Source organism: Daphnia carinata, chromosome 10 (assembly GCF_022539665.2).
Source record: "Daphnia carinata strain CSIRO-1 chromosome 10, CSIRO_AGI_Dcar_HiC_V3, whole genome shotgun sequence".
Lineage (NCBI taxonomy): Eukaryota > Metazoa > Arthropoda > Branchiopoda > Diplostraca > Daphniidae > Daphnia > Daphnia carinata.
Window position 1 is genome coordinate 7,782,427 of NC_081340.1, and position 26,710 is coordinate 7,809,136.

The 26,710-nt window shown below is 43.6% G+C and overlaps 2 protein-coding genes and 1 long non-coding RNA gene across 4 annotated transcripts in view; 2 read left to right on the forward strand and 1 right to left on the reverse strand.

Annotated features, from left to right (window-relative positions):
* The first annotated feature begins 80 nt into the window (after positions 1–80).
* LOC130701473 (NEDD8-activating enzyme E1 catalytic subunit-like) lies at positions 81–3,571 on the forward strand. The gene is made up of 10 exons (XM_057523455.2): positions 81–98; positions 304–445; positions 560–774; positions 940–1,092; positions 1,382–1,493; positions 1,691–1,828; positions 1,990–2,035; positions 2,262–2,432; positions 2,741–2,992; positions 3,277–3,571. The coding sequence occupies exons 2-10, from the start codon at positions 317–319 to the stop codon at positions 3,375–3,377; spliced, it is 1,317 nt and encodes a 438-aa protein (XP_057379438.1). The 5' UTR covers positions 81–98; positions 304–316; the 3' UTR covers positions 3,378–3,571.
* Positions 2,251–26,697, reverse strand: LOC132088425 (uncharacterized). Its single transcript, XR_009421995.1, has 3 exons — positions 26,536–26,697; positions 4,738–4,927; positions 2,251–4,645 (listed from the first exon to the last, which is right to left on the reverse strand). It is a non-coding gene; the product is annotated as an uncharacterized LOC132088425 (long non-coding RNA).
* The window catches only part of LOC130701470 (potassium voltage-gated channel protein Shal-like), a 40,360-nt gene continuing 22,738 nt past the window's right edge, over positions 9,089–26,710 (forward strand). Inside the window, exons 1-4 of one of the 2 annotated variants that reach the window (XM_057523452.2) lie at positions 9,089–9,815; positions 10,098–10,155; positions 13,033–14,662; positions 24,449–25,088. In XM_057523452.2, coding sequence (XP_057379435.1) covers positions 14,518–14,662; positions 24,449–25,088 — 785 coding nt within the window. In that variant the 5' untranslated portion in view covers positions 9,089–9,815; positions 10,098–10,155; positions 13,033–14,517. The remainder of the gene's footprint in view (positions 9,816–10,097; positions 10,156–13,032; positions 14,663–24,448; positions 25,089–26,710) is intronic. The other variant, XM_059497392.1, reaches the window with a different exon arrangement.

Consider the following 26,710-nt stretch of genomic DNA (forward strand, 5'->3'; position numbering starts at 1 on the left):
CAGCGCCATTTAAAAGTGGTGAATAAACCCGAAAACTGAACCGTCGTCTGCCGAATCATAACAAGCAAGGATTTCTCGACAAACTGGTTTTTCAGTCGGTAAAAGTAATTTTTGAAAATATTAATTGTTGGATAGAGAATTAGACTTCAACCTTTACCCAAAATATAATTATTACATCTTCTGTGACTTTATTCCTATGGTTTTATCCAGTTAGTGCCATTAGTTTTCCACTAGTGAGGAAAATGTTCCTGATAAAATTATATGATAACTTACTACTTTAAAATCATTTTTGTTGCTTTCAAGGGAGGAGATTGAGATGAGCACCACTAACTGGAATGGCAGATGGTTCCACTTGAGGAAAGTTTTGGAACGAGGTGGGCCTTTGGCTCACCCAGATTTCCAGGCCTCGAATGAGACTCTCGATTTCTTGCTGGACAACTGCAAGGTTAGTACATCAAACAAAAAAGATCATACTGATTTAAATTTAAGAATTAATTAAGTAAAATCTCTTGTGCTTTAATGTATTTTTGTGTTCACCCTTTGTCTCCTACTCCTTTAGATTCTTGTTGTTGGGGCTGGCGGTTTGGGTTGCGAGTTGCTCAAGAATTTAGCTCTAATGGGCTTCCGCCAGCTTCACGTAATCGATATGGATACTATCGACGTTTCTAATTTGAATCGACAGTTCCTGTTCCGTCACTCGGATGTTGGGAAACCGAAAGCTGAAGTCGCTGCCAACTTTATCAACCAGCGCATCCTCCATTGCAACGTCACCCCGTATCCTTTTCGTATATACTACGGCCGATTAGTTTGCTGGCCAGTAGTGCCACGTTTAATCGATTTTTCTTACAATTTCAATTACATTCGCTCGATTAACTACAGTTCTTACTTGTGATAATGTCGTCCTTAACTATGCTCTGGCAAACTTTTGTCCGCTTCTAGGTACTACGCCAAAATTCAGGACTACGATACCAGCTTCTACTCGCAATTCCACGTCGTCGTCTGCGGGCTGGATTCGATTATCGCTCGGCGCTGGATCAACGGCATGTTGATCAGCCTCCTCTCTTACGAAGACGGAGAACTCGACCCTTCGAGGTACTTACTATTATGCCGTCATCATGTGATGTTTTTGCAACCTGAATGCCCATTCAGAGATTTTATTCGAATTCCTTCCGATAAACATCGGGTTATGTCTGTATGCCGGAAGGTTGAAGGACAGTCGTATCTCATTGGGAAAATAAGAGTTCCGGTCATGTTTCAAAGGGTTGAAAAAAGGTGGCCAGCTCTCCACTAGACTTTTGTCTGTACTGGATACCGTGCCAGATGTAGTCTCACGCTGACCATTTCTTTTGACGTCTTTTCTTCTTTTTTCCTTTTTTCCTAGCATTATCCCATTGGTGGACGGCGGAACTGAGGGATTCAAAGGCAACGTTCGAGTGATATTGCCAGGAATGAACGCTTGCATCGAGTGCACTTTGGATCTGTTCCCACCTCAAGTATTAAACTATCTTCCCCTCCCACTAGCAGCTATATAGTTTTTCTTTTGGACTCATTTCAAAAGTCGTCACTCCTTTTTATTTGATAGCATTTGTTTGCGGATTGGTTTTCATTCTTTCCTTTATAGTGTCCTTTGTATTTTGTTATTTTCATTTCTTTTTTTTTTTCTGAAAAAACAAAAAAAAAACGCCCACAGATCAGCTTCCCGCTGTGCACCATTGCTCATACGCCTCGCTTGCCGGAACATTGCATCGAATACGCTCGACTTCTACAGTGGCCTAAAGAGAATCCGTTCGGAGAGGACGTTGCGATCGATGGCGACGATCCAAATCATGTGATTTCATTTCATTGCTAGATCTATTCTTTACTATCACCCCCCTCCACCTTTCCTCTCGTGCCCGCTTACCCCTTTTCGTATTCTCTTACATTCCACCCCACTTACGATTCTTATGTTGTTTTTTTTCTTTCTTTCTCATATGTGTTACATGTCGCAAGATTTCCTGGATTTACGAGAAAGCCCTGCAAAGAGCCAACGAATACGGTACGTAATATAGTCTTCCATATATTCATTCCCATTTTTTTTTCTTCGATTGACGATCGTTGAAGCGTTACGTAGCCCAAGATTTGATTTGATTTTATTACTACGCTTTTCATGAGGGTCTTTTTCCTGTCGGTACGAAAAGAAAGAAATGTCTTTCTTATTTTTTTTTTTTTTTTGTATGTCTAGTGTTCTTTGATCGATTTTAGACTTTCTCGTTTCTGTTTAGGAATTCTGGGAGTCACGTATCGTTTGGCCCAAGGGGTTGTTAAGCACATCATTCCCGCCGTGGCGTCAACAAATGCGGTTGTGGCCGCTGCTTGCGCTTTGGAAGTTTTCAAGTTGGCCTCATCTTGCGCCCCTAAATTGGACAACTACATGGTTTTCAACGATACCGATGGTGAGCGACATTCGGCAAATTTTCTCTCTCTCTCTCTCTCTCGCGCCTCCCTTTCCCCTTATTTTCAAAGCAGTTGCACGCCGACCGTTATTTATAGTCAAGTGTTGTGTTCCGTTCTAGCGATTCGCGGACGCCACGTTACGCACTTGGTCACGCTTTTTTCTCTCTGCCTGTGTTGCCCTCTTCTTTTTTTTTTTCTTGTATGTATATTTATTCTTTTCTATTCTCTTCCGCAATTCTGGTGGCATATTTTGTTTCGTGACCCGTCGCCACTGGTTCTGACTCCCTTTGTCTCGGCACATCCACAGGGATTTATACTTACACGTACGCAGCGGAAAGGAACGAGAATTGCGTGGCCTGCTCGCAGATCCCCAAAGATTTGGTTTTCCATGAAAATACACGGCTGAGCGAAGTGATGGAACACCTATCGACGACCTACCAGATGAAGGGACCGGGCGTGACGACCACCGACAAACAGGGCCGTAACCGCACGCTCTACTTGCCCAACGTTAGCAGCATCGAAGAGCGAACGAGACCTAATCTCAAGAAAACACTCAAAGGTGCCACTAATAGTTTTAACGGCCGTCACGAGTCGCTTCCATCTTGGCGCTTTGCTCATTCCGCTCGTGTTTTATTATCCACTTGGTCGTCATCCACCGTCTCCGCTGACTTCGTATATATTTATAATTTAAAAATTGGGACAAAAGGAACTTTGTGCTGGCCAGCAAAGCAGAGATTAGTTCACGACTTACAACAACAAAAAAAAATTCCCGCAAGCCTATCTCTATTGCCCAGAGTCTATTTTCTCATGTATAATTTTGGATTTTTTGTTTTTATTTATTAGAGCTGGAGCTGAAAGATGGTGCGCAGTTGATCGTAGCTGACGTGACCTCGCCAAACTCTATCGAATTCCACTTGAAGTTGCACGCCTCGATGGATACATAGTGCTGCCGCCCAAAACCTTCCCCGCTTTAGGACTATCTCGGCGTTTAAGAAGGAAAAAAAACAACGAAAAAAAGCTGCTATCGCTGTCGGAATAGAAACGTCTGTTCTGTATTACTCGTGGCGCTTGCTACCACTACGTTCGTTGGCGAAAAAAAAAAAAAAAAAAAAGTGGGAGGGAGAAAGTGTGTATCTGTACTGGTGATCTACTGTTGCTTACCGTGTAACTAACTATATATATACAATGCGACCCTATTCAACACGGTCTCGACTTTGCCGGGCCCAATTCTAGTGACCTATTCATTGCGTTGCCTTGTCCTAGACGGGCAAACACACAGCCGCCAATGTACCGGCTCTTTGGTTGGATTCCCATTTAGCCATTCGATCTAAAAGGTTGAACATCAAACAACGTCAACAAAATAAAAAAAGGAAGCGGTTTGGACACGCCTGAACGCCGGCGCTCTCTGTTGGGACTGGTCGTGTTGTTGGCCATCGGATATATAACGCCCCAGTACTATTACCTCGTTCGTTTGTTGTTGTTGCCAGCAGGTCTTCTTCGTGATTGACGTCATTGCAGCACCCTTTTCGGGTAGACGTGTGTGACGTCGTCAACCACACACATAGAGACACACGCTATGAAAAATGTGTGTTGGCAAGGTCTTTCGGCCTTCGGTCGTTTACTGCCATAACTAAACGGAGAGGGGGGTTGCTCTCTCTCATGGCGAGGAAAGAGTGGACCGTTTGTGTTTTGTGTGTGTGTGGACAGCACGTGTGGAGGAAGCTAATCGTCAATAAAGCCCTACGTAAAGAGAGTTCATCCATCACGAAGATAGACGTAAAGAAGGAAAAAGAAAAAGAATGTGGGAAATGGACTGAAGGAGAACTGCGCAAACGGCTAAGAAGGCAAAAAAAAAAAGAAGGAGAGGAAGGGCGAAACCTGAAACTTTTACATATAGACTGTATAATAAGTGAAGGCCTCCTTGCACCATCACCAGAGAGGGAGAGGGTCTCTCGTCGCTAGTACGTCACCGTCAACTTGTTTCCTTCCTTCCTTCCCTTTTCATTTCTGTCGTGGCTCTCCCCATCTTCGACGACTAAAAACTGCGCTCGTCCCGCAGACTTTTGCAATCCTTCCGGCAGTGCTTTGCCTTGAGACACACACACACACTGTCCATACACAGTCCACGTCCCTAGTAGATTGTCTGTATCTACTCTTGCTGGGCTGTCGGTAGTAGAGGCTCCTTCTCATTCCCTATATAGCCGCTTGGTTACTAAAGCAAAAAAAAAAAAAAAAAAAAAAAAAAGAAAAGAAACAAAAAATAATAATAATAAAAAAATAAAAAAAGAAAGAGCTATTTTATACGTGCAGTGGAGTTTATACGTAAAAGACGATACCGCCGGTCCGTCGAACTTGGCAGCAAATCTATTATTATAGCTTTGGCCTTGTTGCGGCGGCGGGCAAAAGAAAAGACCGTTCCGCCAGCTTTTCCATCCATCCGTCCATCTATGCGAAATTGAATCCGCACCGGCCGTTATGCGTAGCCCATACATCGCTGCACGCCTGCAAAGAAGAATCAAACAAAAATACAGTCACCACCGACGACGCATGCAACAACAATAATAACAAAACTATACTGGACCCACTGTAATATATATATATATATATAAATAGTAGGCTTCTTATTTCGGATAAGGATAATCGATATCAAACACACATACACGAATACACGAAAAAATAAAAGAAAAAAGAATAGAATGACAACAACATATTTTTAGCATTGTCCAAATTGAAATCCACGCCCTTGCCTCCGTTGCGGTGGTGGCAATCTGTTTTGATTACGACCTCTAAGCCAGATCAAACAGCACCCAGTTCCTGCTACTCGAATGATAAGCATTCAGTACTTTGATGTGTGTGTGTGTGTGTGTGTGTGTGTGTGTGTGTACACTGTTTAGATGCATTAACAGACTATACTGCGTTAGGCTCAGTTGATTACAATCGGAGACGAAACATATCCTACATGTACCTGAATTAAATCCAATGCAATCGATTTCTTTCCTGGAATTGAGCTGTCGAAAAAAACAAACAAACAGCCAGAGAACTGCGAGCAACACAACAATAGTCGCACACGTCATCGATGTCACCGCAGTCAGCATATTACATAGACATACTACCAGACTGATTGAACTTGCAGCTATTGACTGGTGTGTATGTGTGTGTGTGTGGACATTTTGAAGTCAACAAACAGTAGACGAATTCATCAATTTCGTGTGTTTGTCTCACATATGTGAATAGACCTATACAACCAGTTACGGGTTAAAATCGTTCGAGTCAACGGATGACGTGACCCCACCACCACCCTCTCAAAAAAAAAAAAGGGAAAAAAGATGGCTGGATATGGTTTGAATATAAGAAACTATAAGTCAAGTACGGAAACTCCTTTTCTTTTTTTTTACACATAGACACACAGTATTTCTTCTTCTTTCTCTAATAAAAAAAAAAAAAAGAAAGAAAAGGATTTGGAGGGGTGTATCCTTTATTCTTCTTGAGAGCTACATTATTTTGAATATAGAAGAAAAATCTCGCTGTTCTCCACCCATCTCGTCGAAAAGGAATGGATTGTTCGTTTCTTTCTTTTTTCGGACGGTCTTTCTCGTCTCCGTGAAATCCATTTGTCAAACTGCGCTTATATGGCGGCCCCCCCCCCCTTCTTATAAATATAGCAGACACACCGCCCGCCCGTTATTGACGTATGGACGTTACAGAGTTTCACGAACGCACAGCAACAAAAGAGAGAGAGAGAGAAAAAACAGGCAACGAAAACACGGAAAAGAGCTAGCACCATACCGACGATATATAAATGAGCCCGACATGTTATTTCCCCAGTTTCTCTCGTCGCCCACTGCTTCCTCTCTTTCTTCTTGTTTTGTTCTTTCCTGCCTGTGTACCCAAGAATATGTGACGACAATCAAATAAAATAAAAAAAAAAAAAGCGACTGGTCGACGACGGAAAGGAGAAAAAGAAGATTTTTGAATCAAAATATTGATATTTTGTTGTTGAGTAATCGATAAAACCACAGCAAGCCTACACGTAGTTGAGGCACGCAAGAACGCCACTACGGAGACAGAGAAATTCGACCAACTTCATCCGCAATTAACAGAGCGCTTGTTCTACGCCTCCATGACGTGCCACTATAAATCCAGCACTGTTCGTTGCATAAATTTTATCTATTTGATTACACACTGCCAACTAGCAAATAGCCAAAACTTTCCCTTCCAAAAAAACAAAACAAAAAACAACCCGTTGCTTTTTGTGTGTGTTACACTCTGGCATTTTTGTTTGCTGTTTCGCGTCCAATTTATCTATGAGTGTATGAGAACTGCATGACTACGTTTTTAGTTCCAAAAAAAAAACGGAGCACTCGTACTACTAGTAATACGACTCATAAATCACTGCTGCGGGTGCTCCACCACCAAACAGTTCTTCATCACACGCAATCGATCGAGTCTGCAGTGCAAACACTCGTAAAGCACACGCAGTATAGCACGCACAAAAGCCAAGAGTTAATAGTCTATAGTACCCCCTGCATAAGCGGCGCAAGGAGCATTAAAAAAAAAGGAGGAGAGAGGACAAAAAGAAAAAAAAAATCACTCGCTAGAGTAGTATTAATGGCCCGATATGTTTTTAGGGCCTTTTTCACCTATCCACGTATAAGACAAGTCCCGTTTAATTCATTATTTCCGTTCCTATATACTTAGTCGTACCTCATTATTGCGACATGAAAGAGATAGCTGAAGTGGGTGGGCGAAAGAAAATAATAAGGGAATGGGACAAAGTTCAGCCAGAGGACATTAACCGCATCAGACAGTTTCGGCTTTAATTAAAAAAAACAAAAATTGAACACAGCAGAAGGATGATGCCCGTATTGCGTTTGCAATTTCCTCACGCTGTTCGGTAAACTACACAATAACAAAGTCCCTTTCGTTTTCTTTCTAAAAGCAAAGTTTCATCCATCTATAAATGTAGGCCTACTTCCTCTTTGACCTTACGATTGTCCGTTTGGACTGTTGTTTTTTGTTTTTTTTTTTTTGTTGCGAGCGTTCAGCTTTGATTGTTTTGCTGTTTACGTTGTTTTTCTAGTACATCTTTTGGCACTAAATAGATAACGGGGCGAACAAGAGTCGAGATACTGGTAATGGCTCTTCTTTAAGCCTTTTTGTCCTGTTTGTAGACATCCTAATTGTAGATCAACCAAAGTCCTTCAATAGTATTAGGGATACCAAGTTAAAGGGGCCTAGACTCTGATTCAGTGTTGCACGTCGTAAGGAGGATCAACCGATAAACGATGAGAGGCATCTACTGGGGCAACCCTCCAATTACATCACAAACAATTTCGTTCGTTCGATTGCATCATGCACGTTTTGCCAATTGAATATGTAATGTAATGACAGGCAATGCAAGACAAAAAAAAACAAATGTAGGGCACACAAAAAGGCCGATAAGGCCGAAATGGAAACAAGTGCGGAATAAAAAAGGAGGGTGGGGGGGGGGGGACATCATCACAGTGGCTGCTCATGTCTTTCCACGGCATGTCACCAAAGATGTCGTCTACAAAATAAAACACATCTACGGAAGAATCCTTTGATTCTTCTTTCATCTAGAGAGAGCCAGAAAAAAGATAGAAAACCAAAAATACGAGTAAAAAAAAAAAAAAAAAAAAAAAAAGAAATGGAACGGAACGGAACGGAAGGAAAAGACGTAACGATTCGATATTACGAAAGCAAATGTGTCTGTAGTACGTAAGGGGCTGCAGAGGGTTGTTATTCGAAGAAAATCGAGGGTTTAAGGGGAAAAGAAAAAACAGAGGTCGCTGACTTATGGCGGGTCTTTTAAAACCACTAAAAGTTTTCTCGTTCGCAAAACATACACCGATGCGCCTGCGCCGTAGCAAACAAAAATAAAAAGGGAGGGTGAAAGCAACAAAAAAAAAAAAAAAAAAAGGAATACATCTATCGCCTCTTAGCTCATTATGACATAAAAGCGGATGAAAATAGGGCCATTGTACTCTATTTCTACCTATGCGCTGCATGTGTATAGGCCTATATATAATAGTCGTCCTTCATTGACGCGCGTTGTGTGTGTCTGTTGCGTGATTCCTTCCTTCCTGAACGGCCGTTTAGCAGCTTAGAAAAAAAAAAAAAAAAAGACGTAGGGGGGGAAGGCAGGAGGGACAAGCAATTGCGAGACACTCAGCCAATCAGCTGGCAAACAAGAAAGCCTCTTTTATGTGTAGATACATCATCAGTTGTAAGGGCAAAGTGCTAAAACAGTAAAAAACAAAAACAAAAGAGAAGGCCTCTTTCGGCAAGAGACATGGCAGAGACAAGCCGAAGGGGTCCCGAACGATTTCTTGCTGTCGATTTCGTTCAGAGTGTTTTTGGCTGACTTGCTCGGATGGCCCCGGCCAGTTGTTTTTCAGGTGGGAGGAACAACCGTTTTCTCCCCGTCTTCTCTCTCTTTTCTCTTTTGGCTTCACAGTCTATGTGTGTAGCGTGTGTGTGTGTGTGTGTAGCGTGTGTCTTTGGTGGCGAGCGTTGTGCCTGGCTATGTGTAGCTCTGGAACACGGCGTCGCCGTTAGTTGACGCGCGCGCGCTAGCTGGTTTAGACGTTAGTTGGCAGAGACTCAGACGGGTCGTGCCTTTTGCTCCCGTTGGCGCACAACGTCGAAAAAACCTAGAGCCAGGCGAGCACAAGTACAGCTCGACGGGCCAACGCATTCGAATCAGTTCGCTGCATGACGTTGGACGGCCATCCCCACACGGCTGCCGATCGCAGCTCTACACCGTCGCAGCCAAACATCTAAACCTATCTTTCGCACCAAGTTTCTTTCACGTTTTTTTTTTTTTTATCAAGTTGAACGGTCAGATTCAATATTGAAATCAAAGCATCGCAGTGAGGGATTCGTTCCGAGTTTTTTGTTTTTGTTTTTTTCACGAGATTCATCCCGTCAAAACCCAACAAAAACAAAACAAAGAATTATAAAAGCCAATTCCACTCGGACTGTGTGAGTCAAACGAAAGATAAAGAAAAACAACGTCCACGAGAGCGTGTGCAGTGTCAGAGGGACAGAGAGAGAGAGAGAGAGAGAGAGAGAGCAACTTGTTCCGCTTTGGCTCACGAAACTCACAACTCTGTCGACTGAAAAGTGGTTTTTTGCGCTCTATTTCTCTCCGTTCGGTCTCCAGTGACTTTACCCCTTTACCCCATTTTTTTTTTTCTTTTTTTCTGTTTGTTTTTGTTTTTGTTTTTCGCCCTTGTTCAGTGATCGCCAGCTGCGTGAGCCAAGTCGGCCAAGAAACGCAGCCAGCGGACAAGCAAAGCGTGAGTGAAATGTGGAACGAAGACAACCAACAAGAGGAGCGGCGGCGACGGCCAAACAATGTAATTTTCCATAGTTTCACCATCCAACAATTTGTAACATCCAAGTATCTGAGGCATCGGCTTCAGACTTTATCTTTATCATTAGCGTTTCATTTGAATCACTTGCTTTTCTTGTTCATTTTTACTTATGGCCTTTGTTTTCCGACTACCCAATTGGGAAACAAACGCCTAAAGGATGAACATCGAAATCAAAACATTTCCAATCTCTTCATCTTCCATTCTTTTTTTTTTTTTTTTCTTTTTCTTTTCTGTGTGTATGTGTCTGTGTCTGTGTGTGCCTAGGAATAAGAAGCAGGATCGAAGGCCCGTCATCTCAGATCCGTTGGGGATCCTCGTCCTTGTAAGTTTTGCCTTTTCTTCTTTTATTCTTCCCCCCCATTCTCTTGACCAATCTCGTGTTCCATTCTCCGTGCACCTTACATCATTTTGTGTGTGTGTGTGTGTGTGTTCTGTTTCTTCCTTTCGGGATCTTGATTCCATCACGTTGGCACGATAGGGTTAAGTTCTATTATATTTACTACGATCGACCGTACTTGGGCTGGCGTACAAGCGAGACGAAACGCGTAGTACTATCGGCTCAGGGTCGGGTCGGGTCGGCGTCTGCCGGACAAACTGCACACGCGGGACTTGTAAATACAAATACATAGACAAAAGATCCCGACTTGTCCGCTCCTCCCCCTTCACCCTGCCCGTTTCATTTCACTCCTTCGTTCTACACACACACGCAAGCACAATTGGGAGCTATAAATAAATCATCTATATAAAGAGCTGCTAGACAAGTGCGGTTTGCCCGTGCCTTGCGGTTTCACATCTCGCCGTCTTTTTTTTTTTTTTTTTTTTTTTTTATATTAAATTTAATCATTATTATCATTAAAAAAAAAATAAAATAAAATAAACGAGTGTTTCATTTACGCAAACGAGGAAAAGAAAAGAAAAATGTGCCTTCCTCCGTGATGGGATAATTTTAGACTCCTTGATGCTGTCAATCATAAAAACGGGCTTGACTGTGCCCGCGTCAACTTGATCATCAGTGATGTTTGAACGACGAGCCGAGTGTTTCGGTGGTCCCGACAAGTGGAAAAAAAAGGCGGGGGTTGGCCCAAATTGTTACGTCTACGTTATTTAAAAGCTCACAGGGTCTAAGAAAACACAAGACAAGGATCGTTCGTAGAATTCTAAGTCAGCCTGGACCTGAGCCTGAATGTGAAGGACGTCAGTGCGGGAGGGAATGTCTATGTAGCTGGCACCTTCACGCTCTCTTTTTTTTTCTTTCTGTTTTCTGTTTTTTTTCCTTGTTCCTAGCCCACGAGAAAGAGGAGAATGAGAGAGAAAAAGACGTTGGGGGGGGGGAGGGGGGAAGCGGAGAGGAATGAAAAGAGAGAAAACGAAATTCACGTTGTTATAAATAGACGACATCAAGGACGAAGGACGACGTGCGAGTTCCTAAAGAACATCCACCAGTCGGATCGGCCAGTGGATGGCGAGAAGGAGGCAAATAGAAAAAAAAAAAGGGGGGAAATCAGTTTGGGGCCATCTCGACACCATCAGTATACGTATGGCGAGGGTGTAGGAGATTCGGGACTTGCGGGAGGACTTCACGCCCAGGGTATCGCACAGTCACTACATAGCAAAGCAACAAAATAAAAAGAAAAGGGTTACAATGAGGTGGGTGGCGTGAGCAAGGGAATTCCGCATACTTTCTCCTTCGTTATCTCAATCCTCTTTCTCACTCTTTCTCTCTCTCTCTCTCTCTCTCTCTCTCGTTTTGGGTGCGTAACTGCTAGAAGTTAGAGAGTCGTCGAGAAGGAGGGACGGCAAGCAAGGACTCGTTAGTCTGAGAGTATGTGGGTGTATGTGTACCGTATATATCCTCGAGCTATGTACGCATCCTCGGTATGCGGATGACGTAGGCTAATGATTGGCATCCCGCAAAATAAAAATAAAAAAAGCAAAAGATGGAAAAGAAAGACGCTTTTCTTGTGCCTACCCCTCCCCCCCCCCCCTTGGAAGATTGTACGTGCAGCTAAAAAAAAAAAAAAAAAAAGGAATTGATGGCAAACCATCTTTCTCGCATAGCCGATTAGAAACGGTAGAACAAAGTCAAATGGCAATGTCATTGAAATCAGGGAAGCGAGCAAAAAATTGTTCATCGTCAAAATTAGACAAACAGTACAAAGAAAAATGTTGGCTAAAAGAAAACACGTACAGAAAAAAAAAAAAAAAAAACGAGCCGGCAAGTTATTAACTCATGACCTCTAGCGATGAGCCATTTGCATATGCGTAATACCTCCGTTGGGGGAATGTAGTCAAAGCGAGAAGGTCAGAGGCTAGAGGGCGTGCGTCACAGTGCTAGACTTGTCCGTGCAAACAGCGGGTCAAGAGGACAGATTTTGGACAACATCAACAGCCGGCGTTATTGCGTAAGTACTTGCGAACATCTTAAGTAACTGTTTGAACAGCTGTCTTGTCTGTTTTCGCTAGTGGACGCGTGTTGAAGGGCAGTCAACGGCAAATGGACTAGAAAGTTGTCTTGCTAGTAAGCCCGAGAGAGTACATAGTAAGCAAATGAAAATAGAAAATCAAAAATAATTCGATGCCAATAATTGAGACGTTTGTGATTGGCCTAGCCAATCGATGATCAGATAACGTACGCTGTGCGGAGCGCTGGTTGATTGGCAATGGAATTTATAAAGGAGAAAGTCGAGATTGAGCAAAAAAAAAAAAAAAAAAAAAAAAAAAAGGCAGTGATTAGTGTAAAGGAGATTGTAACCATGGCAACCGGACGTTTGTCGCTTCTCTCTTTCCCTTCCCCGCCGCCAACGTTTGTCCTCTGCTTAATACATTTTCCCTCTGCCCGTCTTGGCCGTCCTTCCGGTCCAACGAGGCTTTCTAATAACCTAGCAACACATTCTCTTCTTTTAGTTCTACCTCCACACCCCTGTTCTTCCTCATCCCTTCGCTCCTCCATTCAAAGTCTGTCGGATGCTGGCAAGAAACCTTAAAAAACCGCCTGCGTCAATGTGCATGAATCGATTACGTCATCTTTTCATTCCAGCGCAGCGCCAAGAGAAAAAAAAATAAAAAATCGATATTCAACTGCAAATCAAAAGTCAACGAACAACAAATTCATTCTACCTTATTTTTTTTTTTTTTTTTTTTCTTTTCTTTTTCGGTTTTTGTGGCCCGTTTCCTGGGTGGATCCACACGACGTCACCAGCAGTTATTGTAGGGGCAACAAACACAAAAAGAAGGAATTTAAAAAAACAAAAACAAAAAGGCGAGCGACGCTTGCATGCCTGCTTCTTCCGGATATTGCCAATAAAGCGCGACGCATCCGTTACCACTTCTTCCGGTCGGGTTAGCCGCAACGGAGCGCAGCCAGGCGAAGGACCGCCCGATCGACGCCCGCCACGACGGGCAACAACAACAACAACAACAAAAAAACGCGCACACAAAAAAGCGACAAACCTTCATGTGTGTGTGTCGTAGTTCACTATTGTCAATCCATCCATCCATTCTTCCATCCGCTTCCACACACACACATTCGTCACTTTTCAAACAGACAACTACAACCAAATAATCATAAGAAAAAAAAAAAAAAAAAAGAAAATAATAATAATCCCAATTTTTACGGATTGTCGATTGCTGCTGGGCGTTTTCTACCCTCTACAACAAACTTGTTGAAAAAAACAAAAAACAGTCAGAAATAAAATTGAAAGCGCAGCCAATGAAGGTGGAGAAAAAAACGGGAATGATGACGTTGAGCCAGCAATTCGTGCGAACGGCGTAACCACCGCTACGCTTAGGCAAAACATTTTAGAAAAAAAAAGCCGTCGAAGAAAAAAGAGAGAAACATCCTTTTCTTTCTTTTATTCTTATAATTTTCTTTTTTTTTTTTTTTTTCTTTTTTTTTTCTTGTATGATTTGATCTATTTCTCTGCCTCACTGTGCGGATCTGTTTCGATCCGTGCCGGCTATTGTGATTGGATCGCTGAGTGGGTGTGTATGCGATCGTGTGCGCCCTAGTGCCAAAGTGTGTCATTGTATCTTTGTGTGTGTGTGTGTGTGTGTGCGTCTGTGTGTTTGGAACTGAGCAATAGCAATCTCGCAGAGGCTGTCGTGTTGTGTCGTGGATGTGCGTCAGTGCCGTGTGTCTGTGCGGGACGGAAGGAAAGCGAAACAGTGGGACCGGATGCGTGTGCATCTATCAGCACGGCATCGTCGGTGGCTGCAAAGCGGGCCAGCAACCAGACCAACAACGAGCAGCTGGACCTGATTAAACAAGAACGACCAAGTCAAGTCAAAAAGAGTTTCGATTTGTTTCTTGTGTGTGTCACCGTCTAAACTGAAACGGAAAAAAAAAAAAAGAAAAGGCCAAGCCATCATCGCATTTATCGACTGTCTGGCGAACGTGAAACTCCGGTGATGGTCACATCCGTCCGTGCAGACCAGGGCGCTCGCACAACAACAACAACAACTCAAAGAAGAAAAAAAGAATAAGTAAATAAAAAAATAAATAAATCAAGAAAAAAACATTTGCAAAGGATTTCGGCCACATTTTGAATCGATCCATCTGAAACTCATCCACTTGATTTGGCCGACACGGGTTGCGTATGTGCGTCCAGGCCAAGGCCAGCCCGCATTCGGTCTAATCAAAATTGCGCCTCACAGTGGTGATTCTAGCGTGGCAAGCGGTGCCAATATGGCGTCGGTGGCCGCCTGGTTGCCCTTCGCCCGCGCGGCAGCCATCGGTTGGGTGCCCATCGCCAACAACCCTCTACCTCCGCCACCCATCGCCAAAGAGCGGCGGAGGCCCGACGATGAGAAGCTCATCATCAACGTGTCCGGTAAACGCATTTCGCCAAAATTGATGGCGCCATCTTTCATCGAGCGCTGATTTTTTTTTTTTTTTTTTTTTTTTTTGTTGCATCATTTGCGTCAAGTTGACTAACGACGAGTTACACAAGTCTGCCTCGTTCAGCGAAGAAAAGTCTCAGTCATCCTGGCCAATTAGAGGCAGACATTTTGAACGCGTGTCCCCCCCCCCCCCCAACATTCTCGCATTGGGAAGTAAAGTTTTTTTCGTGTGGGTCGAGTAGCTCTTTCATAACGGGAAAAAAGAAAAAGAAAAAGAAAAGCGGAACGCGTCGATACTTTGCTAACGCTGGATGCGTTCCCTTCCTTATTGTCGTAACTGTAGGTGGAAATCGAAAGGCGCAGGAGGGGGAGACAATGTTCAAAAGAAGACTCGAATGTCGGCCGATCCCTGATTGAATTTCCTTTTGTTTTGTTTTATTTTTTTTTTTTTTTCCCTCATGAATGTTGATGGCGTACAAACGGCGCAGAGAAAAGGAATTATTGATAGGCACGCGAACGTTGCCGTTTGCCGCCCTTCAGTTGGCAACTAACCGACCGACCGACCGAGTACGGAACGGCCGAATTAGTTGATCCTATTACAGACGCCCGCTAAATAACATCGGCCAACTATTGGCCGAAAAGAAAATCGAATGTCGAGACAACAAGTGCGTTCCCTACGCTATCGATTAGATAAAAAAAAAAAAAGAAAAAATAATTAGTCTAGAAAAAAAAAAAAATGTTAAAGAAAAATGCGTTCAGCTCGAACCGAGCGAGTTATTTAAAAAAAAAAAAAAAAAAAAAATGGGACGTGGAAAAGAAAATGTGCAGCATAACAGCCCGTCTATTTAAAACAAAAAAAAAAAAAAAAAAAAAAAAAAAAAGAAAATTGAAACAATCGAGGAGCGAAGCGAAGCGCAAGGAAAGAAGAACAAAATTGATTTTGTTTTTGTTTTTGTTTTGTTTTTTTCCGCATCGTCGTCAACGAACGTGAAACGGTTCAGCGTCAGTCGCTCCGGGCCGTAGAGAACTCAATTCTGCACCGTGAGAATATTTTTCAAATCAATTATTCATAGGCGCTACGTATATAGACGTCTAATAAAACGAAAGGGACTTTTTTTTTTTTTTCCACCGCCAGATGAAAAAGGGAAGAGATCGTTCCTGCCGACTTTCGCATCTGCTGCATTTGTCTTTTGTTTTTTTTTTTTTTTCAAATGAGAGGGGGTGTGCCAATCTGCTACCAGCGGATTATTTAAATATCGTTAATGACAAACAAACAGTGATGACATGGCGTTGAAAATCCTTTTTCCTTTTCTAAATCTTTTGGCAAAGCCAAGAAAGGTTATTACACTGAAGATTTTCCTCTCTTTTTTTTTTTTTCGGTTCCCTTTCTGGTCGGATGAAAATGCGTCTAGTGGTTGGGATTGTAGCCTTAATTGATCAAAGCTCTTCCATATTAAAAAAAAGGGGGAAAAAAAGAAAAGAATGGGACAGAGGCGGAAGGGCGATGGTAGTGCTACGTATGCGCAGTACATTCAACACGGGGATCGTTCTCATCAGTGCGGGAGGGATAAGCCTAGCGGGAATTCCCTCAGATCTGATTTCAATATTTCCAATTTCTTTTTTTCTTCTTTTTCACGGCGTATTGAATTTGAGCCACGTTTCTAATCATATCGGAATAAGACAGACGATCGCATCCCCCCCCCCCCACCTTTTGTATCAATTCTTCCATTTTCTTTCCAGCGTTTGCCTCTTCGGGGTGCCCCTTTTTTCTTGTTGGCTTTCCTACATCTCCAACGGGCGCAACAAACCTCGCGAAACCATTTCCCTTTTTGTTCTTTGTAAAAGCCACGCGACGTTGCATCTGCTTTGATTAGCAAGCGGGGTGCCCCATGATGAGGGATCCTAGTCTTGGGCGATCCTTGTCGGCCTCATTTCTACAGACCAACGGCCGACTTGCGAGTTGAACAGGTTGATGCGATCGACCAGTTCCCAAACGATTTCCTTGTTCGCCAATCAAGAAGAGATGCCTTTGGTATTAGAAGATGAAGGCCGCCCAAAGTGGACGGCCTTTCTCTCTCTCTCTCTCTCTCTCTCTCTCTCTCTCTCTCTCTCGAAATGCACTGGCTGCCATTGCGCAAGAAAGCAAAAGAAGAAGAGCCCTTTCGTTTGTCCCCGTTTCTGCTGTCGCTATAACGACATTATCCAATAGCGGAGGCGGACCAGGGCGGCAGCCGTGCGGATGTTGGATTGCCTCCGCATTCGAGCCTCTGTGTGTTCTCTTTCGTTATCGATCGACGAGAACGAATCTAGTGGAGAAAAACGGGAAAGAGAGAGAGAGAGAGAGAGAGAGAGAGACAAGCCGACGAATAAAAAGAAGAGAGAGAAAGTGAAGAAGGTCGTCCAGCATCAGGTTGATTAGAATGACAAGCACTTGTTGCCTCTTCCCACTGCGCACAGAGCGATGGCGTATAGTAAACAAGATTCGCTATTTTTCTTATCGAAAGGAAAAAGAGAGGCGGAATACAACTAGGTGGATAATGAAAGAAAGAACAAGATAAATCCGAATAAGAAACGAGATGGATATCCAACGATTACCACGCCCTTTTGCCTTCTCGCGAGCCAACTGTCCCGCCCGCCAGCCTGTCTCGTTTTTCAACCGTCCCCACTCCATTCCATTCCTGACGTCCGCCACATCGTTTCTTTATTCGAAACTATAAACGTTTCAAAAAAACTGCATGACTGATGTCGTATTGAACTTTTTTCAACGCACCTGCACTAACAACGGCCGTTTGGCTTTCTCGTCGTGACGAAATGACATAGCCACGCCCTTCTTTCGTCCTCGTCGGCAGCTGAGGCTTAGACATCCATCAGCACATTGATCTCGGCGGTGTCATCTAAACCTCGTATAACGTGTAGCCTTTTCTCTCTCTCTCTCTCTCTCCCTCGATTTTCAGTGTGTGTGTGTAACGTTTGATTACGACGCTCTTTAGTGCCTTTTATACGACATGTCCTCTCGCTCATTTTCTTGACTCTCTCTCTCTCTCTGTCCCCAGAGTTGTGTGAAATGTTTGGCCATTTCGTTTGGCTGGTGGTTTGCTCGCAGCGCCAGACGAGTGGAGATGATTGCGATCGCTACTTACTTACTACATCATCATCGGTCGTCGCTCTATCGAGAAACGAAGAGAGATAACGACCCACTCTTTTATTTTTATTCTTCTCCGCGTTATGTGCATGTCGCACTTTGCTGTTCTAGTTTGTTTGTTTTTCTCTCCTCTTTTCTTTCTCCACTTCAAGCCAACAGAGTAGCAACAAACATAAAAAAAAAAAAAAAAAAAAGGCTTCGTCCGTTCTTCTTTTCTTTTTTTTTACCGGAGGGGGAAAGACATGATGGAATGGCTCCCTCATCTCCTCTTTTTCTTTTCTTTTTTTTTTTTTTTTATATTTATTTCGCTAGCTTTGGATTGAGTTGCTGGCGTGCCTACTGGCCACACCTCGATGATGGTCACTACGTTCCCATTTTGACAAGGTCGGCTTATAATAAAAGGAAAAAGGGAAAACTAAAACAAAATAAACCCAAGAAGAAGACCAGTCAAATCTTGTTTGAGGGGCGAGGAGATAATGGTTCTGTAAATGACAGTAACGCGCAATTCACACCCGCCAGATTGTAAACTTCAAGCAAAAAGACCAACACGCTTTTATTCTTCTTTTTTTTTTTTTTAAATCTGCTCTTATTCGTACATCGCAATGTTGTTTCCCTTGGCAGATAAAAAAAAAAAAAGAAAAAAGACGACGATCCTCTTGGGGTTTTCGTTGGCTGATGGGCCACGCACACGGCACCGGCCAACAACAACAACATCAACAACAACAAAAAAGGATAAAGGAAAAATTACAACAAAGTCTGCGCTGTTCGAATTGGATTGCGGGAAAAAGAGAAGGAAAACGCGAAAACAAAAAGCTTTTAATACACAGTGTGTGTGTTAGTGGTGGAATCAGGGGCGGTGAAGTGGAGCGTGTAACGCTAATGTTCCACTAGGCGTGAGCTAAAGGAAGAGCTGCTTTGCTTTCCGCGTTCGTGCAACAAGTTTTGCCCGTCTGCTGCCCGTTGGCTTGGAAACACACGGCCGGCGTGTGTGTCTGTGTGTGTCTGTCTCTCGCTTTGTGTGTAAAAATAACAACAACGCAGAATTACTATGAATACAAATTTCATTTGAAAATCGCACCACACACACACACACACACACGCACACGATGTACGGGCAAGGGCAATCCCCCTACCAGCTGTTGCATAATGGGTCGAGGGAAAACCTTTTCCCTAACGCTGATTCGAGCATTTCCCTTTTTTATTAGCGGGTACCAAATTGCGAGTATTCTGAGTGCGGAATTTTCATGCTGGATGCGGCGCCCTACGTTTCGTTGCTTACGAATTGAAATCCAACCGGATGCAACAAGAGGAAAGCAAGTGTCAAAAGGCGGAGATGCCGAAATTCGATAGAAAACGGCAAAAGAATCAATAGGAAAACGAGGAGACATGCAACGAACTATTGTTGCTCTTCCTCTTCTTTTCCAAAGAATCGGAAATCAAAATAAAAAATGAATTCAGTTTCAGTCATGGACGCGTTGGGCTTGCGTTATTCCATCACGTATAAATATCCCCTTGTTAGCACGACTAACTCTGTAAATATAACGTTCTTTCACGTTTTTTTTTTCTTTTTTTTTTCTGGAAAAGTAGACACTGTATGTGCAAGATTGTGAAAACGACGCCGATACGATGAAGGAGAATGGCTTCGTGATAACCTTAAGGAACGATATAGATATATATACGTATATATATTTTTTTTCTTCATCCCTTTCAATGTAAGTCTGAATGAGACGGCGATTCAAAGGTTCCTCTTATTTTTATCACTACAGGCGTTTCCTTGTCCCTTCGAAAATCTGATCTCGATTGATGACATCAATGTCAGTTGACGGAATGTTGTGTAAGTCGAGCTCGCCTAAAGGGAAAGACGTAAGCGAGAGAGAGAGAGAGAGAGAGGCAAGAGGTATACATCTCTCTGGTACTACATAAAAGAGTCGATCAATACTCCGACGCTCGGCGTCGTCTGTTCATAGAAGAGAGAGGAGAGAGAGAGAGAGAGAGAGAGAGAAAAGTGACGGAGGTTGGTTGAGAAAACGAGGAGGCAAGAATAAAATAAAATAAAACAAAAATATACTATAGGAAAGGAGACGGCGGGAGGCAGAAAAGGTTGGCTGGGCACGGGCAAGAAGAAAGAGATAGAGAAAGGGACGAAATGAGAGATGGATAGTGAAAGAGGATAGAACGACAGGCCGAGCGTGATCACGCATGCCCCCTATCTGGCCCCCGGGGTCTCTCTCTCTCTCTCTCTCTCTCTCTCTGTCGTCTCTCCTTCAAACGCAGCGTCCAATGAAAACGAGCGTGAAACAATCCGTCCGCACCGTGCTTCTTGCCATCCTGAATACATCAAATACAACAACGTCGTCGTGTGTGTCTATATAACATCACATGTCATCGTGTGGCAGCACAAGACCATTTTTCATTTCCATTTCCCGAATTTAGCTCTCGTCTGTGCCTCACCGCTTTATTTATTCTTTTTTTGTTTGTTTTTTTTTGTTTCTTCTCGAGTTCCATGAAGTTTCAACATTTACCGGCTAGAGAATTGCATGACACACTTTGCATTCCCCCCCCCCCCCCTCCCTTTCCTTGTCCGGGCAGACTGTGTGTGTGTGTGTGTGTGTTGCCTTATTATTCGAACGGAGCACAGTGGGAGGTGACGAATAAACACGCCATTGTAGCTAGCTGTTAGACACTTCTTCATCTTCATTATAATATGTGTTGGATAAAGTTTTGGCCTATTGTGCCTCGCTCGCTACGTAGCTCGTCCCCTCAAAATGAAGTCTCGTGCAAGAAGGGTCTGATGCGGCTCACTGAGCTGTCCTCGGCCGGGACAATAGCCCCACAAGTATTTTCTCTAACCAAAAAGCCTCGCGTACATTTCCAAAAAGAATTGAAAAGAAAAAAGGTAGGCAAGAATAGGACGTCCAGGTTAGATTTAATTATGATTAGAGTTGAAAGGTAAACGATTGTACGACGTGTGTGCGTGTGTGTGCTGTAGGATGGAAAAAGAGGAGAAGAAGATTTAAGGCGTAACCGTTTTCGTGAATGATTCATGCACACAACACGTCGTCGGCATGTGTAAAGATATGAATCATGCCATCCTATCGTTATTACGGTGTACACTAACCAGAAGAGCAGCACATCAAAAAGAAAAACTATCTTTACTAATTGAGAATGACGACGCAAGCGATGATCTACCGAGGCTTGCCGACAAAAATCTCGACTTAACAGCTCCAAAGTGCTGTCCCGAACGCACACATCGGCGCTAAATCATCGTTTCAAAGAACATACACGTTCACCCTCCACCTCAAAGCAAATGAATCATGTGCAGGTCCTTTCGTTTGCTCGCGTCCGTCCCTCAACGCACAAGTTCAACTTATTCTTCACATTTCTTTTTTTTTTTTTTTATGATGGCTTCTCTTAAATTTCCATCGAGCCCGTCGAGTGCAAAAAGCAAAGGAACAAAAAAAAAAAAAAAAAAGAGGCAAAGAGCCAAAGCGAAGTGGGGAGTCCATACATCAACTGGCCATCAGTTGATGTATTTTGACTATTTACGTAGTCACGCCGCGATAACGTGCACGTACAACAGATATCGTCGCTAAAAGATTCGTTCGAATTTTCTTTAAAAAATAAAAAAAAAAGGGAAAGAGTGGAAAAGAGGAAGCATCGCGAGTCGTCCTCGAAAGTCACTCAATCGAATGAAGACGACGGATGGGGGCGATGCAGAGAAAGAACCACCTGCTGCAAACGCGCCCCGCCTCTCGCCGATGTTTTCCACATCAAAAAACGTCGACATAACAACAGGTTTTTTTTTTTTTTTTTTGGGGGGGGGGGGGGGAACCACTATTCCCGTTTGCTAGAGATGTACTTACCAACGGTTCTTGGATTTCTTTGCCTTCGTAATGGATTCCGCCTACCGGATGCTAATCGGAGCGCATAAAAAAAAAAGGGAAAGAAAAGTTTAAGAGTTGCGAGAAAAACGATTGCGCCTCGTCGATTTCATTCTATGCGTGTGTCACATTAGTTGCGTTTTTTTTTTCAATGGAAGAAGTCGTGAAGGGATGTCGAGTCATCGCCAACGATATTGTACAACAGGCCGGGCATCCTACAAGCGAAATGCCATTTGATAAGAGCAGGGCCACCATATCTACGTTGCTCTAAGTCTCGTAGGCAGGCAGACACACAAACAGACAAGAAAATAAAGCGACATCCACACCATCAGCACCACTTTGAATCAATGTACGAAAACTCGTATTTGTTTGTGTTAAAGGGGTGGGAGAAAAGAGAGAGAGAGAGAGAGAGAAACATGTCCGCCTACATGGTCACGGGGAGAGGCAGTAGCTCTTCTTTTATGTGTACATTACATACGCCATGCCATTGTCAGTCCGTTGTGGATATAGTCTGTAACAAACGGTGCACGTATAGTGTCTATGCAAGAGTGGGGAGTAGACGCAGCTCTAAAGATATCGCTCATCTTTCATCTCGCTCGCATTTTGTATGTGTGTATGTGTGTGTGTGTGTGTGTGTGTTCCGGAAGGGATTGGGCGGAGAGAAGCGCTTCCATCCAGAGCACGCAACAACCGAGACACATCCAACACATCCTTTTTCATTTTCTTGTCTTTCGCTATTCTTCTGAGCCCACTTCTTTATTTTTTTTGGGTGGGTTCGTCGCTGCTGATATACCCCCCCCCCCCCAACTAACTCGACTGGCTTTATCTTTCTTTTCTCTATTTATCGACTGTGTAAATACAAAAGACGATGCGTGGAGCGCCACGCTGGTTCGCCATGGAAATCAAGAAGAAAAAGATCAAAGGGAAGTGAATGTAAAAATGCAAATGCCAAAAGAATATTCGAGCAAGGGACAAAAGGGACGCCACATTCGAAAGCTGTTTTGTTTGCTTTTTGTCCACAATGACAGACACTTAATGTTATTAACATCATCATCATCATCCCCGAATCAAATGAAAAAAACATTATCGTGCTAGCAAATGAAGCAACAGCGATTTTTTTTATATACCTATCAACCCCCCCCCCCCCCCCACCTCAGAAAAGAAACCAAGTTGGAGCGAAGCCAAATGTTTTTGTTCAATTTAAAATTCCACACCCACGTCGACGTCATTTGCGATTCGGCATTTTAGCCGTCTGATCTACCGACAAACGCAGCGTGACTTCGTGTAGAACAAACGGCTTCAAAAATATTTTCGTTTGAGCGGTGAAAAAGAACGGAGAGGGGGGGGGGGAGGGGAGAGGGAGGGGGACGAACTGACCGTGAAACGAATGCCGAATCAAATGGAGCGCCGCCGACATTCAACGACGGGCAATTTAACGTTTGATGTGTCCAGCAGTTCTCGAGAGAGCAAAAGAGATAGTCATGCTGCGTGAACCCACGTCTGGCAACCAACCACGCCCACGTTGCCTACACGAAGATGATCAGTTTGACTTGCTATTGGCCTCGATGCCAACAACATCCAACCGTTGAAAAAACAAAAAACAACAAAAAACAAAAAATCCAAACGATTATTTTTTCTATCGTCATTTCCAAAAAAAAAAAAAAATATAATCCAAAAAATAAAAAAGTTCTCCCCCTATTACCTCGTTTCCGGATGGGTAGAACTCTATATCCGGTATTCGTCCGTCTGCATTCACTACTGTTGTATCGAACCCCCCCCCCCCCCTCGTTTTGCCTTTCTCGCTCTTTCTCGCGCTGTTAATCGAGTCGATCTGTCATCATCAAGTTGCCCCCGCGCTCTCCCAAAAGTCTCTTCATACACGTCATTTGGCTCTACTGTCCGTTATCGGTATTGGGTACAAACACGAGGGCGATACCACGACGGCTCGATGGATTCGATCCAGCATCGCCTCTTCCTCTTTTTTTTTTTTTTTCTTAATAGAAAAGAAGGTGGTTGAAAAACGCTTGCGAAAGAGAAACAAACAAAATTAAGACGCGCGAATAAGAGAACGTACGCACAGGAATCCTCGTTCGAGATCCTGATTGATGATGGCTACAACATGGTGACATGCACGTTAACTACTCGTGTAGAACGATGACTCTATATTTAAAAAAAAAAAAAAAAAAAAAAAAATGAAACCCTTGGCTCATCGTATGGTCATCATCGTCTTGTTGTTTACGCAGGAAATACAAATGGGACATGCTACAGGCTGCTATTTGCGTTCGAATCAAATTAGCAAAAGAAAACAAAGTTGGGAATGTTCCCGATTCGCCAACTGCGACATTGACAGATGCAAAAAAAAGAAGGGGGGGGGGGCGGGGCGGGGGGAAAGAAAGAAATAAGTTGACGCTTTAAAACGCAATAGAGAATGTCGTCAAGTGGAAGTAAAGCAAGGGGGGGGGGGGGGTGTGAGAGACGTTGGTATGTAAAGGCGAAATAGAAAAGTGAAAAAAAAAAAAAAAAGGATGAGGAAGAATGAATAGCGGATAGATCCATCCATCTCCATCCCCGTTGCGTTCCAATTGACGTCTATCCGTTAATGTTGTCGCTATTTATTGGCTTGCCTCACCCTTTTGATTGCCACATGATGGCAAACTCATACTTTGCATACGAGCCCGCTATTAATCGTGTACATTTTTCCCAAAAAAAAACCAAAACCAAAACCAAAACCAAAACCAAAACCAAACTAAAAGGACGTCGGTTCGAGACGTGGCGGAACACGCTGGAGAAATACCCGGACACGTTACTGGGCTCGAACGAGCGGGAATTCTTCTACGACGAAGAGACGAAAGAGTACTTTTTCGACCGCGATCCGGACATCTTCCGCCACATCCTCAACTACTACCGGACGGGGAAACTGCACTACCCAAAGCACGAGTGCCTGACCAGCTACGACGAAGAGTTGGCCTTTTTCGGCATCGTGCCGGACGTCATCGGCGACTGTTGCTACGAGGATTACCGCGACAGGAAGCGGGAAAACGCCGAGCGGATCCTGGACGACAAGCTGAGCGAGAACAACGAGCAAAACTCACAGGCGGCGGCCGATTTGCGCAACACGCGGGAAAAGATGTGGCGAGCCTTCGAGAACCCGCACACGTCCACGGCGGCCCTCGTCTTCTATTACGTCACCGGTTTCTTCATCGCCGTCAGCGTCATGGCCAACGTCGTCGAGACTGTGCCCTGCAGTCTCGGCATGGCCATGCCCGTCGCCGCCGACGGACGACTCCTGGCCAAGAGCAGCGAATCCATTCCATGCGGAGAGAGATACAAAGTCATCTTCTTCTGCCTAGACACGGCTTGCGTCATGATCTTCACTGCTGAATACTTGCTCAGGTATTGACCACATTTGCATTTTTTTTTGTTTGTTTGTTTGTTTGTTTGTTTGTGTTTGTTTTGTTTTTTTGAATAGAAAACTACCCTCGGAACCACCCCACCCATTTTAAGCCTGCCGCTGTGCAAAACACGTAGGTCATTTTAATGGACGAATACGTTTAAAAAAAAAAAAAAAAAAATCTATAGATAGTTTTTTTTTTTTTGAATGTAGCGAGCAAATAAGAAACTGGTAAACACAGTTCGATGATTACCTTGATCTGCCCTCAGGGCATGGTTCTTTATGGCTCCATCATTTCGGCTAACTGTGAGCGTTGCGACGACGATGGAGAGCAGTGAGCGCTCAGTTAGCGGATCGTATCGCTTTGAAGGAGAAGCGCACTTGTCGCAATGGCTCGTAAAAACCAAAGGGAGAGCAAAAGAAAAAGGCCCGGCTGCATTACGTTCGCTCGTGCAGCCATTATATATCGGATGTCGACTTGTTATTGAGACAGATATAAGGCTCCCCTAGCTGACCTAGCCATTTTTTTTTTTGTTTTTTTTTTTTTGTTTTTTTTTTGTGGTGTATACCCTGCGACCCGTACATGCAGCGGGGCCTTTACGTGTACAACGCCGGTATTGATGTATACATGGGGCGGGCGTAGCAGACGAGGGAGTCGTTAGAAGCGGTTACATCAGCATCCGTTTGAGCCATCCGATTTCCTCTATGCAAATGCTTGTTGTTGTTTTTTTTTGTTTTTTTTTTCATAATGGGGACGCTTAGTAAGTGGGGTCGAGATGCTATGTCTACCTTGACGTTTGAAAATGCGAGCAAGACATACAAGACCAAAAGGGACCGATGGGCCGTTTTCGATTGGCACACAAATGCACGAGTTATCAAGTCCGATCAAGTAGAAAAGTGTTTGTCTGAGCCGATCCCAAATGAACGCGCGGAACGTCAAATTGAGAAAGAAAAAAGGAAAAGCGAAAAAAGGGTAGCCAAATATATGCCATCATCATCATCTAGCTAAAGCTGAAATGGACAAAAGCATTCGGACAGGGGGGGGGGGGGAGTAGGAAATATATTGGCTGGCCGTTTTCTTCCGCCCTTCTTTGCCCCTTGTTTGACAAAGAGAGCTGGAAAAAAAAAAAAAAAAAAGCTTGCTTTCCCGCGGGAGCCATCGTCTTCTACATGTCCTCTCTCATTTTGATGGCTTCCCCTTTATCCCTGTGCACTGGCCAACAGACAATAAATGTCAACGACACAGTAGAGGTTTACTTAAAAGAGGCGGAAAAGGAGAGGAAAAGAGGCAAAACTGGCCATCGCAAAAAGAAAAAAGAAAAAAAAAAACAAAGAAAAAAAAAAAGAAAAAAAAAAGAAAAAAAAAAAGAAAAAACAAAAGAGAGAGAGAGAACGAAATAAGACGGAATGAAAAAGAATGGGCGGCACGTGATGATACGACCCTGTCACTGACCTGCTGCCCAGAGATGATGATGACACACACAGACGATAGTCATTTATTTGTCGGCCAACCTGTCACTGTCCCCGCCATTCAAGTCCAGTTAGTCCATGGCGTTTTTTCTCTTCGCCAAATGCCGGCTCCTCCTCCTGCTACTCACTTTGCAACTTGGCGCTGCTTCAATGT

Bases quoted from the DNA above. Each gene is read 5' to 3' on its own strand.
- LOC130701473 (XM_057523455.2), top strand. From the start codon at position 317: ATGAGCACCACTAACTGGAATGGCAGATGGTTCCACTTGAGGAAAGTT. The intron at 446-559 runs GTTAGTACATCA...CTACTCCTTTAG, and splicing joins TCTTGCTGGACAACTGCAAG to ATTCTTGTTGTTGGGGCTGG. The intron at 775-939 runs GTATCCTTTTCG...GTCCGCTTCTAG, and splicing joins CTCCATTGCAACGTCACCCC to GTACTACGCCAAAATTCAGG.